Genomic DNA, 17030 nt, shown 5'->3' with positions numbered 1-17030 from the left:
CCAAAGAAAGAAGCAACCTAGAACTAAGGAGAAACTTCCTGACAGTTAGAACAATTAACCAGTGGAACAACCTGCTTCCAGAAGCGGTGAATGCACCAACACTGGACGTTTTTAAGAAGAAACTGGACAGCCATTTGTCTGAAATGGTATAGGGTTTCCTGCCTGAGCAGGGGGTTGGACTAGATGACCTCCAAGGTCCCTTCCAACTTTATCATTATTATTGTTATTATTATTATCGTCAAAGTGCTTTTGTATTTATATACTGTTACTGTTACAGTAAGTTGTTCCTATATGGAGGAACATCTGTGTTGGAAAATAATTTTGTGAAAAGAGGCCTTCAGTTTTGTTTTTCTACTTGCAGTGTGCAACATCTGAAGATGATTGTGCAGATCTAAAAGCAGAAGCATCCAGCACCTTGACTGGAGTGGATATGGATTTGGACAGCTACCAGATAGCTCTGGAGGAAGTTCTCACTTGGCTGCTCTCTGCAGAAGATGCCCTCCAAGAGCAGGAAGTCATATCTGATAATGTTGAGGAAGTCAAGGAACAATTTACTACACATGAAGTAGGTGGCTGGGGATGATGGGGAATTAGATGTGATTTTTTTTATTAAGTCAGCAATTAAGTCCCCTTAATATTTTATTTTGTAATGTTTACAAGGGTATACAAGTATAGAGATGGGAAAAAAACAAGTCTTGGCCACTTAACTATTAAGAAATTTGTCACCACATAAGCTTCTGTGGATTTTACCACAATAGAATAGATGACAGGAACTGAAAGCCATGAAAACTTTTAAGATAATATATTTCTTAATCTTTAAGGTGCCTCAAGTCCTGCTTTTCATTCGTGTGGGAGATGGAGCTGACTGAAATAAGCTCCGTGTTACTGTTATTGCTGTTATTATTATGAAAAAAGTGGTTTCCTTTAGAAATTTATCCTTATTCATGTTAAAATTCATGCAGTTTTAGTCAAGATACTTTAAATTATAATATAACTGACAGTCTGTTATCTTGATTTGTATTTGCGTATTTTGCTGTTGTAGTTTTAAGATAAAAAACTTTGAAATGGGGAACTATTTGTGTATACCTATAAATCTATTTGCTGCTTTAATATTCACAAGAAACTGAGATGCTTGTTCTAGTATTTTAATCAAAAAGCAGTATCATTAAAGGGCACATTATTATGGTGTATTTATTTAAAGCTGAGCGTTTGTTTTTAGCCTTGGTATGATATATAATACAGTTGTTACCAGTGCTTTTTTTCTACAAAAAAAAGGTGCCGGAACTCATACACATCATACAACCCGCCTTGCCTACCCTACAAGGTTCCATCCAAAAAAGGGGCCGGAACTCCGTTTTGGGCGTTCTATGAGAAAAAAAAGCCCTGGTTGTTACTGTGAACTGACAATCTTTTTCTAAGTCTTCCATTTATTTCTTTGGAAACTTCAGTTCTCATTCATTAATTCTTAAAAATGGCCGGTGTCTGCAGAATGCTTACTATAAGAGGTTGGCTAATATAGTTTCCACTTGATGGTCTTTCTATTCCATGGATGATGAATTAGATTGTAATTAAGGTCTCAGAAACTTTTCCCTTCACCCTTCCACAAAATGCTACAAAGAAACTTGTAGATCTTTTGGATTAATTTTTTCTTTGTGTAGTTGCTCATCTTAAATTGCATCCAACCCTCTGCTTAGAGTTGACTGTAGTTTCCTAACAACAAAGGATTCAAGAAGGTATCTAGAGTTACTTCATGTAATGATGCTACTTACTTTTTTACCTTTTAATACCTGCTGGACATAAGAATATGACAGACCAGTACTTGCTTGCTTTTTATCAAGTAGGAGTCATACATTTGATTGAGGAATGAAAATTATTTATTTGTTTACCCACCATGGCCTTAATCTGAATCAGAGTTGTCCTCACTTCTGAAATGAAAGGGAACTAATTGAAATTAGGACCATCATGGAGCCAAATGGTTAAAGCTACCTCTGTCCATGCTATAATACCAATCTGAATGAAATCATTCTCTGCTGGATGCTAAGTTACTGTGGGCCATGGATCTTTGAGAATTGCTGCTTATTGTATAATGTTGCAAATTACATTTATGCTTGCAATTATCTGGCAGTCAGTGCATTAGTTGAAGCAATGTTTGCTTTAGGTCACAGTCTAAACTTTTTATAGGAATTTATGATGGAGCTGACAGCGCATCAGAGCAGCGTGGGTAGTGTGCTTCAGGCTGGTAATCAACTGATAGCCCAGGGCAATATTTCAGTAGAAGAAGAAAATGAAATCCAGGAACAAATGAACTTGTTGAATTCTAGATGGGAGAGTCTCAGAGTGGACAGTATGGACCGCCAATCCTAGTAAGTGGCATGATTCACACATGGTTTATATACATAGTTTATTTTTCCAGTTGCAATGTAATATATTAAGCTGTGTTCTCAGTGTTTAAGGCTAAACATTTTTTTAAATATTTTTGAAGAGCCATCTAAACTATCTTTGCAAAAGGAAAGTAAATAATGAGTTGGATCTGTTTGAAAATGGGGTGTTTCAATTTGTCTGTCTGTCTTTCTGTCTTTCCACATGCACACATGAGTACATACATACATACATACATACATACATACATACATACATACATAACATTTGTGGGGTCTTAAAAGCTTATTTTGATTCCTAAATTGAATATTTTGCTAACATTAAAAGCAGAACCAGATGCTCATGAAAATAAACAAAGATCTATCGTATCAGTCAATCATCCCTGCCAATAATTCTGTTGACTAAATCTCACAGTAAACCTCAATCATGAATCTGTTAAGCTGAAGTCTGATGTCCAAGGCAATTTGGCTAAAACATTATTTAGCAATAATTATATGTTGATAGCACAGATCTGTAGCATACAAAGCCTTTCCCCCCCAATGATTGAATTTCTGGTCTAGATTTAACATTTTCCATAAATTAGCAAATATATCTCAAGCTGCATGTCGGATAAAGATTTGAGGTAACAAAAAGCAGTACTGTATAACACATAAGATGGTTTAAGCATATGAGCCAAGCCACATGATCATGCTATAGAGGAGAGAACAAAGCAAAAAGCATGTGAGCTAAACTAAGCCACAACATCATGATATGGGGAATGGAAGAGAGCATAAAAAAGCTTAAGTTTTATAGATTACAATTAGATCATTTTGTCTGGAAGGGGAATTCATTTCCATTTCTGATTAAAAATTCAAAACTATCCTAAGAGATTTTTTTTGAAAGGAACTTTTTTTTAATTAGGATAGTTCCTAATGCCAGAGGAAAGATTGCAATTCAACACAACTTAATAAATCCTAATTTTAAGCAGTTATTTACATAATTAGTTGATTAGTTGATAATTTCATTTATTAACCATATAGCATCATTTCAAATTGGGAAAGTGAACATTATATTTGAAAAACAGGAGTTTCCTCTTCCCCTCTGCACCAGGGATCCCTCAACAACCTTGTAGAATAGGTTTGGGAGAGCTTCTATTCTCCAGATAGAATTTGCTTTTATCCATAGATATATAATATGTTAACCATATTTTTTTTGTTAATTATATATTTGTACCATCTTACTTTACAGCAGGGGTCCTCAACCTTGGCAACTTTAAGACTTGTGGACATCAACTCCCAGAATTCCTCAGCCAGCAAAGGTGGCTGAGGAATTCTGGGAGTTGAAGTCCACAAGTCTTAAAGTCGCCAAGGTTGAGCACCCTTGCTTTACAGCGAGTCAGATTTACTGAGATCTCAGTCTCATTGATTGTGTTTGTGATATAACACAGACAAAAGGCTTATTCAGCACGCTTACTAATTTATTCCACAGAAAGCTAGGATTACCGAGTTGCCTGTTTATGTTATGATTACACTTAAGCAGAACATGAGAAATCAGGGCACTTTGGATGAAATTACTCCTTTTTTTTTTGACTTGGGCAGCCTCCATGATGCACTGATGGAGCTACAGAAGAATCAGTTGCAGCAACTGTCTGACTGGTTGACTCTTACAGAAGAACGCATTCGAAAGATGGAATCTCTGCACTTAGTTGAAGATTTGCAGACCTTTCAACATCAGATGGATGAACATAAAGTATTTTTATCCCTTTCTATAATAAAAACAACCTGCTAATACTTTAATTTCTTGGTTGTAACTAAATGAGAATTGTTATATTTTAAAATAAGCCCTGGATTCCCTTATGCTATGATACCATGCTGTGGTTAATGGGATTCAGCAGCATTACTTGTTTGGAATCTTACGTTGTTTCTTGATTTCCTTGAAAATTAACGGCACAATGGATATAGACATCAAATTACTTGTATACAATAGGCAAAATAATTATACTGTATATTGTAACACTGGAATCAATTCTTTCAGGAGCTCCAAAAAGATATTGAAGCAGAACAGGCTAAAGTCAATTCGTTGACTCACATGGTGGTCATTGTTGATGAAAATAGTGGTGAAAGTGCTACAGCTCTGTTGGAGAATCAATTGCAAGTGAGTGGATGTTATTGTTATTTTTTATTATTTTGTGGTATCCCATACTGATCATTCTGAATGGAGTCATGAAGGTGAATGCTTTCAAAAAACGTTTGATGTATTTATTGGTTAGATTTATATCCTGCCTTTCTAGGAGCTGAGAGTGGCTTACTTGGAGAGCATCTTCATTTTTATTGTTACAATAGCAACCTGCTTGAATTGAGAGCGACTAGCCTGAGGACAGCCAGTGAATGTTCATGATTGGGGATAGATTTGAATCTGGATCTCTCTGGATCAACATTTACTTGTCATCTTAGTGCAACTCGCAATGTCACGTGAAGTGTTGCAATGTATCACAACTTTTTTTCCATTGCCAGCAATGGGGTGGGTGCGGTTTTGGCATGACGCATCCGGTCCATGGGCCGGCAGTTTGATACCCCTGTCTTAGTGTCACAAAACCTAATAAGTAGTAAAAATAATGTTGTAGCAGTTATGTAGTCAATTAATTATGGTGATGGTTTCTACTCTCCCAGTTGTTTCTACCTGGTCTAGCAGGAGGGGCATGCTCCAGGTGATGTTGGCTAAGGAGTGTTGGTTGGTGGGGCCTTTTCTGCCAGCCAAAAGGAAGAGGGCCTTTTCTGTCAGTTACTTGCCTGTGGAACACCATGCCACCTGAGGATAAGTTAGCCCTGATCATGTGGTCTTTCATAAGGCCCTTAAAAAGTGGGGCCCTGGAAGTATGAGAGAGCCCATTCTTTGGCTTTGTCAAAGATTATTTTTTGATACCCAGCCATGTGTTTTATTTTATTTGTATTTTATTGTTTTTCTACCTATTTTATTGTAAGCTGCACAGAGTCATATGTGAGATAGGTAGCTATATAAAATAAATATTAATTCTCAAAAAAGTGTAGGATTTCTTATGCAGATATGGATAAGATGGATTTAACCATGTGTACCTGGTTAAATAGAACTTGTATTTTCATAATATCAAAAACAGTCCACAGCAGTAAAAAACTTGTGTGTTTTAAAAAAAAAGATGAATTCAAATTTTGTGACAAATTTTCCATCAGATCTCAATTCTGATACATAACAATACATCTATGAGTTGCACAGCATGAACTATTCAGGATTTTTTAAAAATTCTAGTTATCCAAGATGTTTAGATGTTCGTTTAAATATAGGCTGGATATTTACTTGTGAAAATTTAAAAAAAAATATGAATGAATGTATATACGTATATTGGGTGGTGTTTAGAATGGCAGTCAAATTAAACATTGTTTATCTTGAAAGTGAATGATGTGATGCATTAAACGTGGTTGCAAAGTTTCCAGAAGTTGGTCAACATTGAACCAAAAAAAATAAAAAAATTACTATAGCACTGGGAAGATATCCAGATTAGAATGGGAAAAGATGATTGGCACATTCAGGAACACTTGAGTAGCAGCTGTCAGCAATTATTTCAGGAAATTACATATTTTTGCAGGATTGTATATGCAGTGTGATCTGAGACAAAGTAAGTTGGTTCAGGGAGATGCTGACAGGTGTGTGCTGAATATCCTTCAGAAACCCTTCAAAGTTGCACAGCTCAATTTTCCTATATTTAAATCCTGTTGAGATTAAATAAATGCCGATGAATCTAGATTCTATCCAGTAGCTTAGACTGATTATTAGAATCTTATGAACCTAGCAGTCCACTTAAATGGCAGTTTTATTTCTTAGATTTGATCTTAATTGAGAGGCCATTCCCTAGTTGGTATTTTTGGATAAAAAAATAATACAAAATGCTAAATAGTTACGATTCTATCAATATGGATTTTCTGTCTGCTTTCAGAGGAAAATATATAACATTAGACTTTTTTTTGGTGTTATTTTTAGAGACTTGGTGAGCGTTGGACTGCAGTTTGCCGCTGGACTGAGGAACAATGGCTCAAATTGCAAGAGATTAATACCTTGTGGGAAGAATTGTTGGAAGAACAGGTTAGTGATGGTAATTCCTTAAAATTCCTGCTCCTGTCGTTGAGCAAATCCCGGGTGGCTTGCACCTTCCCTTCTGGCAGGAAAATGATTGCTGCTGGGAAGTGAGGAAGTGAGTGATTATACAAGTGGCCAGGAAGCTGTAAGCGAATGTTAAGAAAATAACAGAGTTGAAAGGACCTTGGAGGTCTTCTAGTCCAAAGGTCCCCAACCTTTTGGGCACCAGGGACTGGTGTCATGGAGAAAGGTTTTTCCGTGGATCGGAGAGTGCGTGGTTTTGTGTGCTGCCTGCATCCCACGGATGGGGCTTTGCTTGTTTGTGTGGACCGGTTGCTGGCATGCCGTGGCCTGGTACTGGTCCACGGACTGGGGGTTGGGGACCCCTGTTCTAGTCCAACCCCCTGTTCAAGCAAGGGACCCTATACATTTCAGACAAATGGTTGTCCAATTGTTGAAAATGGGGATCACATGACTGCAGCAGTGTGGCGGTGGCACTGAAGCCGAAGCAGCCTGGCCGTGCTGAAGCACTCAACAGTTTCCCCAAATTTCATTCCAGGGTCCAGGCATTCTATAGGTTAGCCCGTTTGAGGTATCTGGATTGAAAAATTTTGCCCTTTGATGCATTGTTTTGCCCAGTTAAAGGTTATAGACCTGAGAATTTTAGTATTATATAGATACTCTACAAAAATCTGAAAAGGGAATTGATTTCCTTTCACAATTTTAATTCTATTTTCATTTATTTCCTGAAGCCACACCATTATTCAGGTGTAAAATTAAATTGTAGTTTTCATCTGAACCAGCCAAAAGGCATCTTTTAGATCAAGGTGATAGGAAGCCTATTTTTGTTTTCTACAAACCTTAATTGTTTTTGAGGTCCTAGTTCATTTTTTACATTTTTTAAAAAAAAGAATGGCATTGTTAAGACTCATTAGAACAAATGGGGGTTAAACAGTTCTGCCTGTTTTTTAAAAAACATTTGTATATAACAATAACAATAATAGACTTGGAAGGGACCTTTGAGGTCTTCTAGTCCAACCCCTTGCTCAGGCAGGAAACCCTATACCATTTCAGACAAATAGTTGTCCAGTCTCTTCTTAAAAACCTCCAGTGTTGGAGCATTCACAACTTCTGGAGGCAGGTTGTTCCACTAATTAATTCTTCTAGCTGTCAGGAAATGTAAGAATGTTTTAATAAATGATGTATTTTCCCATCAAAATGTTTTCAAAACCTGGCCATTTTATTATTAGTGGCTTTATTCATTTATTTATTTATTAGATTTCTATCCTACCTTTCCTCCAGGAGCTGTACATATCTATCCTTTTCCGGTTTTCTCCCATTTTAACTATTACCTTATGTAGTCCTTGGAGTGTGACTGGCCCAAAGTCACTAAGTGAACTTCCATTGCTGAAAGTGGGTTTAATTTAGGTTTCCTTGTTTCTAGTCCAAACACGAGAACTGAATATTCATCATGGGAGATGTTTGAGCCCGACTTGATAAAAATGTAGGGGTTTTTTTTCCAAAAAATTGCATCAAATAATGGTATTTATGATTGAATAAAATTTATAGCATCTAAAAGTTTTGCTTGTTTTATTTACTATCAAAACAAAAAAGTAGCAGCTTAGCTATACATTGTGTACAAATCATGTCTAGTACTAAAAGATGACCTCAGAAGAACTCAATTAAACAGGAAGTACCTAGACATTATCCTTGATAGTAGATGTAAGTAATGCTACTACAATGTAAGATATCCTTTCCCTCCTGCTATAAATAATGTGAGAATCAAACAGAACTAATTGAATTAACTTAAAAATAACTATACGGTTAATATCACAGTTAATAATTTTTAAAAACAATGTTTAGGAAGACTGAGCCAACCAGCACCAGGATAAAAAGCAGATCCTTGCCATAAATTGTTTCAAAAAAGCAGTGTATTATTTTCTGATGTATGAGGAAAGAAAATATTTGCTTATATAGGAGCGAGAATGAAAGGTGTGGTTTTGAGAGTCACAATCAATCTGCTTCTTACCTCTGATTACTCCGTTTTGTTTCTATTTTCATAGTCTTTCCTGTTCTACTTTTCCTCCCATGTACGTTTATGTTCTGCTTGTCTCCCAAGCGGCTAAGGGAAAATTATGATTTACTCAATCTCATCCATGAAAATTAAGATTTACCAAAGTTTAATGCTATTATTATCTCATGTATATCTAGCAATTGAGTTGTCAGACATTCCTACTCAATAGTGGCTGCTGCATGTAGCATGACACCTACTATGTTGAAAATGGAAAACAACCTATAACTTTATGTGATTGTAACTTAAAAGGCAGCCAGATTATTGTTATGCTTTTGGAGTGTTGTTGTTAAATGTATGATGCAGTTGGTGGTGCTGTATAAAATATAGGGGAATTGAGTAAATATATTTGTGGATGTACTTTTTTTCATCCAGAGCATGTTGAAAACCTGGTTGGTTGAAAAAGAGGAAGCTTTAAGCAAAATACAAACATGCAACTTCAAAGATCAAACAGAGCTTGGTGCAAATGTTCGAAAACTGGCAGTAAGTATTACTTGCTTTGTACTCTATATCTAATAAATTAATAGACAAACAGATAAGCCTTATTTATTTACCAAATATACCATACATACATATACACATAGAAAATTAAGGCATAAGTTGTGCCTATTGCAGGCATATAGATCATAGATCAACTTTCCCATGCTCTGAAGCAATTTTAGTTTTCACTTAAGGAATGCCTCTTTGTTTTAAATGGCAAGGTCTCTTCTTATGTGGGAAATTCTACTAATATTTTCAAGGTTCCTGCAATGCAGTAAAACCTCTGACTGGCAATAACAGCCTAGAACTCATTATTTCTCTAACCACAGACACTAACATTGCAGCTCATCTTTCCCAACCTGCAGGTAATCCTCACTTATTGACTGCCTTGTTCAGCAACCATTCAAACTTACAGTGATACTGAAAAAAAAAAGAGACTTACAACTGGTCTTCAAATGTATGGCTATTTCATGTGGTTATGATTTGGGGGCATTTACTACAGTGGCAGAGTCCTGCTGTCACAAGATCATCATTTGCAACCTTCACAGCCTGCTTCCGACAAGTAAAGTCATTGGGGAAACCGGCAGGACGTCACAAGTCATGGTCATGTGACGTCATACTTAGCAATTGTGGGTGATTTGCCTAATGATCACAACCAGAACTGACATTGAAATTTGATCATGGTCCCATGATGTTTCACTTTTTTCAATTGCATTGCTTAGCAATGGAGTCGCCAGTCCCCATTGCAGTCGAAAAGTGAGGATTACCTGTATTGGACTTCAGTTTCCATATTTTCAGCATGTTGATGGTGAATTAGGTGGTACAGCCCATTGGAAAACAGGCTGTTCTAGCAAATATTCAAAATAAATAGTCTCTAATGGAATGGTTATGAATGTTCTAGAAACTCATCTTTCTCGGTCCATAATTCCTATTCTGTTGGAATTTACAACTGTACAAATGTTATAAATTTATTTCCGTATATTCTAAGAAAGTTAACTGTTCCTGTGGGAAATCTGAGCAAAAGGCATTTCTCTAAAATGACATGGCTGTTGTTGTTTCACTGTCAGAGTCTGAAAGAAGACATGGGAAAGAAGCACCAGATGTTAGAGCAGCTGAATGAGATGACCCAGGATTTGGCACAGCTCCTAAACAACAAGAAGGCATTAAAAAAAATTGACAGTAATCTTGAAGAACTAGCACAGAGATGGGACAACTTAGTTCAGAAACTTGAAGATTACTCTAATCAGGTACCATCCAAACACCACCTTCTCTTTGTGTTTCGAATGGGCTTCATTTGGATATGAATGTTTTGTTTCCATTAATTGCATTTGTGATTTAAACAATTTAAAGTTGTCATTCATTCTTTGGATTTTTTTTCAACTTCATTTGATCAGGTTTGATCCCTGTCTCCATTGTTCCTTTAGGTTACTGAGGCGGTTGTAAAAGTTGGAATGCCCCAGATTTCTCAGAATATTCTCACTGAAACAATCCTGGTCAAAAAACAAAAAACAGCGCAGGACGTCCAAATGGAAGAGTCTCCTCCACCTCTACCAAGGAGGCGGCAAACTGGCCTAGATACTGAAATGAGAAAAAAGTAAGATGACTTCTCTATTTAGGAACATCATTCCTTTCTCACTAAAGATAGGATAACATTATTAACAAAAAGTATTTTCTGTCCTTACTATCCCATTACTTTCTCTTATAGGTTGTTCCATTTCTTTCTTCATTGAGTGGGATACACTTCTTTTTGTTTAGTGTGTTATATGAAGCCACTCTTTGTGGGTGTGTTAACTAGGCTTGTGGTTTAGTGTGGTGAGTTAACTGAGTTAATTCAACTAATTGGTGTTAAGAAAACCAAGACTTAGCTCAGGTTATTTTCCAGATGCATGTGATGGTTACAGATGAAAGCAATTAGTTGCTTTAGAATTAACAGTGGGGAGGGAGGACTGGACAAGCTGTTTTAAGCCTTTAATGGATGTTGTTTATCTCATTGCTTCTCTGGGTGCGAGTCTCCCCAGTTTCAAACTACAGCCACCTTCTTTGGTCATGGGGATGAAGGCTGGTACAATAATTGTAAGAATCTCTTTGCTGCCATTTTTTCAGGAAATAAACTTGCAATAACTTCTGCACTTGCATTTTCTTGGCTGTTCGAATATGGTTTGAATATGTGGTTTCCTCCCATTATAATGTTTGGAAATTATGGAAATCTCAGGCATGTATATTTGAAGGAGGCAGCAAGTTGAGGAGACTACTTTTAGGGTGAGGAGTAGAAGAATGGAGATTATAGTGAGACTCTTAACTATTTTCTTCAAGGCAAAATGTTTTCCCCTCCCAGACTTCACTAAGGTTTCTTGAAGCTTCTGAGATAGGTTACTATGGAACATTGTGTATTAGTGAGCCAGCCGGTGTCCTTCAATAAATGGAAGAATACATTTTAGACAAAAGATAATGGTTTAACTGGAAGGTTGCGGAGGGGAAAGATGATTAAAATGTTTTAACATCTTTGAGTTTCGAATGGAAGGAGAAATTACTGCAAACACTGTTCTGCTTCTTACACTAGGTTTGATGTTGAAATTGTGGAGTTGTTGAATGGGATTTTAAAATCAAAAGCTGCCATTGAGGCCATGGAGATCAAAGAGTACAAGAAGATGAGAGAGACTTCAGGCATGAAAGAAAAACTGAAGGTAAAGAGAAAAATGGGAAGGCATTTTCAGTGAATACATTGTGTTGCTAACAGCTGGAAATAGACTCTGATAGGAAAGTTTAAATTGAGTTCTATTTATAAATATCTTTTTGGCTAACATAATTATTCTCTACTGGCTACAAGTAATGCCCTTTTACTAATGACAGGCAATGCTCAGAGGTTTAATAGGCATTTCTTCTTTCCGGTTTCCTCCCTTGTATTAAATTCCCTTTTCACTTTGGAGAAGGAAGAACATTTTTAGAGAAAATCTTATTCTTAAATATGGACCTTGCATAAATTCTCTCAATAAAACAGAGAATGAAGTGAAATCATGATTTCGGCTCATAGAGACATCTAATAACCCTCCGGTCCACCCTGTGGAGAAAAGACATAAAAAATGGAAATGTTGACAATAACTGTTTTAAGCCAATTTTAAATTGCTTAATTAAGAATATCACCGCAGAGATACCTGTAAATACAGGCTATGGGAAATATTGTCAGATAGCCTAGAGTTGTTTATGACCCATAATTAGGAGGGGATGGGGGGGGGCAGCGGCTTTGTCTTTTGTTTTAATCCTAAATGCAAATTGTGAAACATCACTTGGACCATTTTCTAAGAAATCTTTAATTTTGTTTATAGTAGTTACACTTTGTGAAAAATTGCAATCTGGAATGTTGCCATTAAAAGAACCAAGTTGCTCTGCAATAATTATATATACAGGTGGTCTTCGAGTTACAACAGTTCATTTAGTTACCATGGCATTGAAAAAAGTGACTTGTGACTATTTTTCACACTTACAACCATTGCAGCACTCTCCCTGGTCACGTGATCAAAATTCAGATGCTTGGCAACTGCCTCACATTTATGACGGTTGCACTGTCCCAAGGGTCATGTGATCCCCTTTTGCGACCTTCTGAGAAACAAAGTCAATGCGGAAGCCAGATTCACTTAACAATTGTGTTACTAAATTAACAAAAGCAGTGATTCACTGAACAAATGTGGCAAGAAAGGTTGTAAAATGGGGCAAAACTCACTTAACAAATTTCTCACTTAGCAGCATAAATTCTGGGCTCAATTGTGGTCGTAAGCCGAGGACTACCTGTGTTTGGAGGATACTTCCAGAGCATTTTACACTTGTTAAGTTTAATGGATTCTTTTCCATGAGCCAAAATAACCTGCTTACAAGGATCCTGACACATTATTTTACAGAGACTCATTTAACTTTTCTGTCACCCTGATTTGATTTGTATGTCACAGTATCGTTAGAGAGATGGAAAAATCAATGACTAATCTGGAGACACAATGTTTACTTTAAGTAAAGATTATTTAATAAGTGCTAATTGGCTGACAGTGGAGTTTCAGACTGAGATAAGATGTTCCAAAAGATGTAATATCTGGGGAAGTTACAGCGTTTGAAGACTTAATTTTTGGCTTGTGATGTATGATGATTTCATGAAAATATGACCTAAGTGGAAAGCATTTTGATATTCAGTAAATGCATCCTTGTCTAATTATTTAGTGCTGTAATTCTACTGAATAGTTAGAATTGCTAGTTACTAATTGCAGAGGTGGAAAAAGGCTCGACTTTGTTCAGTGGAATTTTTAAATGTTAGGTTTTCACTTTACGTTTTATGGCTTTGATTGACAGGCCATGAAAAAAAAAAGAGTGGAAAAAGAGAAAATGTTGAATGAATTGAATCAGGCTGGAGAACATCTGCTGGACCAAATGGGAAAAGGTAATGTTACAATATAATGGAAGGGAGAAGCACACACCTTTTCAATTAATTCCTCTTGTTAATATTTGAAATTTTTAAAAAGTGTGAATCCATCCGCATGTATGTTAATAGAAATTTGTAACAATGCTAGTTATAATTTAATGGTGATGAGATTCCAGGCTATAGGCTGTGTTCTAATGATCTGGTGTCCCGATGTGGCGTTTTCGGAGGTGAAAGTGATCTGTTTTGTAGCAAACCGTGCAGGAAAGGACTGAGCTCTTGTTTTGTTACAAAATTAATCTCTAACTGGATTTGCCAAGAAGTGTGCTACAGAGCAGACCACTTTCACTTCTGAAGTTGCCAGGCACAATTGCTGGCAAAATGTCAGGATACCATATAATTAGATCATAGCTTACTAATCCAAAAGTTCATCATCATCAGACTGACAATAGACATGAAAGCCTGCATTCTGTTTTAATTGACAGAAATGAAAATCACCCTGTCAATTTTGAGAAGGCAGGACTTAATGAGTGTAAATTCATTAAAGTTTTGTATCTTTAACTTTGTTTTGACCTTAGTGAAAGCGAATTTTAACAATAAACCGTTCAGTCTTGTTTTTCATCTCCCAGTACATATTATAATAGGTATTCAGTCACTATACTTAAGCCAGGTTTGGAATTTGTGGGCCCAGCCAGATATTGATAAATTACAATGTCCAGCAACTCCATGATCATGTCAGAGATGAGAGATTTTGAGAGTTTTAGTTTAGTAACATCTGGAATTCAGTTAAGGTTCCTCATTCTCAAGCTGTGCTCTTCTTTCAAGCTATTGAGGACAGTATATATATATATAAAATAGAAAGGAACCAGCCCTACAGCAGGGTGAAGTAATTGACACAAGTGAAGCTATGCTGTGGCAGGAGCAAACAGGATTTAGTTTTTAAATGAAGCAGGAATATTTTGATGGTCATGGCCAAGCAAAATTTAGGCAGCCACAAACTTTTATTAATACGTAAGAGCCATGGTGGTGCAGTGGTTAGAATGCAGTATTGCAGGCTTACTCTGCATTCCCACTGCTAGGAGTTCGATCCTGACCAGTTGATTTAGCCTTCCATCCTTCTGATGTTGGTAAAATGAGGACCCAGATGGTTGCGGGCAATATCCTGATTCTGTAAACAACTTAGAGAGGGCTGTAAAGCACTATAAAGCGGTATATAAGTCTAAGTGCTATTGCTATTCTGTATGGTTTTTAATTAAAACAGAAGATAAAACAAAAGCATCTGATCACAGATTAATACAGAGAATAGATGCCTAATAAGGGAAAGATTTGTGACTTTGTAATTTCATAATGCAAAGGTAATTTATGACAGTGTTTTTGTCTGCTTTTGTCACTTTTATTAAAAAGTGAGAGTTTAGTTAAATGAAGCCATGTGTCAAATGATAGTTGCAAAATATAAATATACTTTATAAAAAATACATTGATGTATCCCTTGCACGATGCTCAGCCATAATGTGTTCGTTTGCTATGCACTAGCTTATTGTGTCTTAGAATGATAAGTGAACCAATCCATCACAAAATATGGCTCATAATCCTAATTTAACATCTATATGTGGAATATAGCTGAAATAAAATCTTCCATGCATTGCAACTTGTACAATTGATTCTTTTTCTTTGTTCAGAAGGGCTTCCTACCGAAGAAACAGGCAATGCCCTTAAAAAGCTCTTGGCAGAATGGAAAGGGGCTACTTGCTATTTGGAAGAAGTAGCAAGAAAAGTGCAATATCAGGATGAAATCAATATTTACTTTAGTGAGTTGGATAAGCTTGATAAGTCTGTGAGCGAAAAAGAAGCATGGCTGCAAGACAATTCTGCAGTAGCTGAGCATCAACCATTAGCAGTGTTGCAGGAGTTGTGCCAGGTAAGCTTGAAAACCTTGATACACAAAATGCAATTATTTATGTTCTATACTGCTAGAGCAGGGGTACCCAACCCCTGGTCTATGGACTGGTACAGCAGCATGCCAGCAACCGGTCCACACAAACAAGCAAAGCTCCATCCACGGGATGCAGGCAGCACACAAAACCATGCTCCCTCTGGTCCGCAGAAAAACCTTTCTCCATGTAACTGGTCCCTGGCGCCCAAAAGGTTGGGGATCTCTGTGCTAGAGTACAGTCGTTGTCTCATATTTATGTGCCTGGACTTGAACATGATCTTGAAAAGGTCTGTTCAACCAGGTGAGGCAACATGGCTCTAAGAGGAAAAGCTTTTTCCATTGTGGTACTTCATCTGTGGAATGTTCTCCTTAGAGAGGTTCATCTGGAATTTATATTATGGTCTTCCTAGCACTTAGATGGACAATAGTATTGCTCTAGTCCAGGGGTAGGCAACCTTGGCTCTTTTATGACTCGTGGACTTCAACTCCCAGAATTCCTGAGCCAGCAAAGCTGGCTCAGGAACTCTGGGAGTTGAAGTCCGCAAGTCATAAAAGTGCCAAGGTTGCCTACCCCTGCTCTAGTCATTATAGGGATCTGTTTCAGACTTAATGAATGTTGTTTTGCTGTGATCTTATTTGGTTTTTTTTTATTATTATACTGTCAATGACAATGATGGTGATGATGATGACTGCTGTTTTTACCTAAACAGTTGTTGCTGTTTTATTATTTTATATTGTAATTTTAATCATATTTTTAAACTGCCAAAGAAATGAGGTTCTTGGAGTCTTTAAAAACGTTAACGTTAAAAATAACCAATGTTGGCACTCTGTCTTTCTTAGAAGGAACTCAAAAACCTCTTAAGTCTAACTCCTCAAATGGAACATTTGAAGATCAAATGCAAGGAGCTGACATCTCATCCTGCTGCTCCAGACTTTATTGAAGACAGCTTTTGCTCTTTGAACAGCCGCTTCAGTTCTGCCCAGCAGGAACTAGAACTTCTTCTGCAGAAGCTGAAGAGAGGTGTGCTTTGATTTCTGTAAAATCTCCCTTCCTCTCCTTTGTGTCGTCTTTAAGTTTCCGCTTTTGCTAGGAGCCAAAACCTCACAACTGGGGCTGCTTTCATCCTAGATTTTGGCAAACGCTATATAAATAACCACAAGTATAATCTTAAAAGGGAATAAATAGTTTGGCCTTCTTTTTGTAATGTCAGAAATATCCTCTTTGCCACCCTCCTCCCAGCATCATCTAGATTGGGGCTTTTCTGGAATGAACGGATTTATTAAGTAAATCATTCCAAAGGTTGGTGAAAAGAGAGAGTACGGAATGACATGTACTTGTCATTATCTATAGAATGCTCTTTTTTTCTTTTGGTTGTATTGATTGCAAGGTCAGATCACCCCTTTGGTGTGCTTGAAGGACTTAGAATGGGAGTAAAGATGACATTCTAAAGTGGCAAGGTTTACTTTTGTGTTCTGTGTTCTATTAAGCACTTTCCCTTATGTCAGACTGTCAGAGTTCAATCTGTCAAGGCATCTAGTATGTCTAAAATACAAGAACTCTCTTCACTTTTTTTGACCTTGAATAGAAAGTCTTAACTAGCATCATTTGTTATGATGGTTTAATGGATACCCTGCCAGACTAAATGTCTGCCTTGGGCAACTAAACAAAATCACACATATAA

At 36.8% G+C, this 17030-nt stretch overlaps 1 protein-coding gene across 1 annotated transcript in view; it reads left to right on the top strand.

Moving 5' to 3' along the window:
- LOC107290483 (utrophin) overlaps positions 1-17030 on the top strand; it is a 133391-nt gene that overhangs the window by 59994 nt on the left and 56367 nt on the right. The window contains exons 9-20 of the mRNA XM_015819364.1: positions 362-565; positions 2182-2363; positions 3957-4107; positions 4393-4512; positions 6370-6471; positions 8912-9019; positions 10084-10263; positions 10441-10610; positions 11577-11700; positions 13349-13436; positions 15095-15333; positions 16189-16369. Coding sequence (XP_015674850.1) covers positions 362-565; positions 2182-2363; positions 3957-4107; positions 4393-4512; positions 6370-6471; positions 8912-9019; positions 10084-10263; positions 10441-10610; positions 11577-11700; positions 13349-13436; positions 15095-15333; positions 16189-16369 — 1849 coding nt within the window. The remainder of the gene's footprint in view (positions 1-361; positions 566-2181; positions 2364-3956; positions 4108-4392; positions 4513-6369; positions 6472-8911; positions 9020-10083; positions 10264-10440; positions 10611-11576; positions 11701-13348; positions 13437-15094; positions 15334-16188; positions 16370-17030) is intronic.

Source organism: Protobothrops mucrosquamatus, unplaced genomic scaffold, assembly GCF_001527695.2.
Source record: "Protobothrops mucrosquamatus isolate PMUCROS unplaced genomic scaffold, P.Mucros_1.0 scaffold907, whole genome shotgun sequence".
Taxonomy (NCBI): domain Eukaryota; kingdom Metazoa; phylum Chordata; class Lepidosauria; order Squamata; family Viperidae; genus Protobothrops; species Protobothrops mucrosquamatus.
The sequence above is the reverse complement of the archived record's forward strand: the minus strand, read 5'-3'. Positions and strand labels throughout refer to the sequence as shown.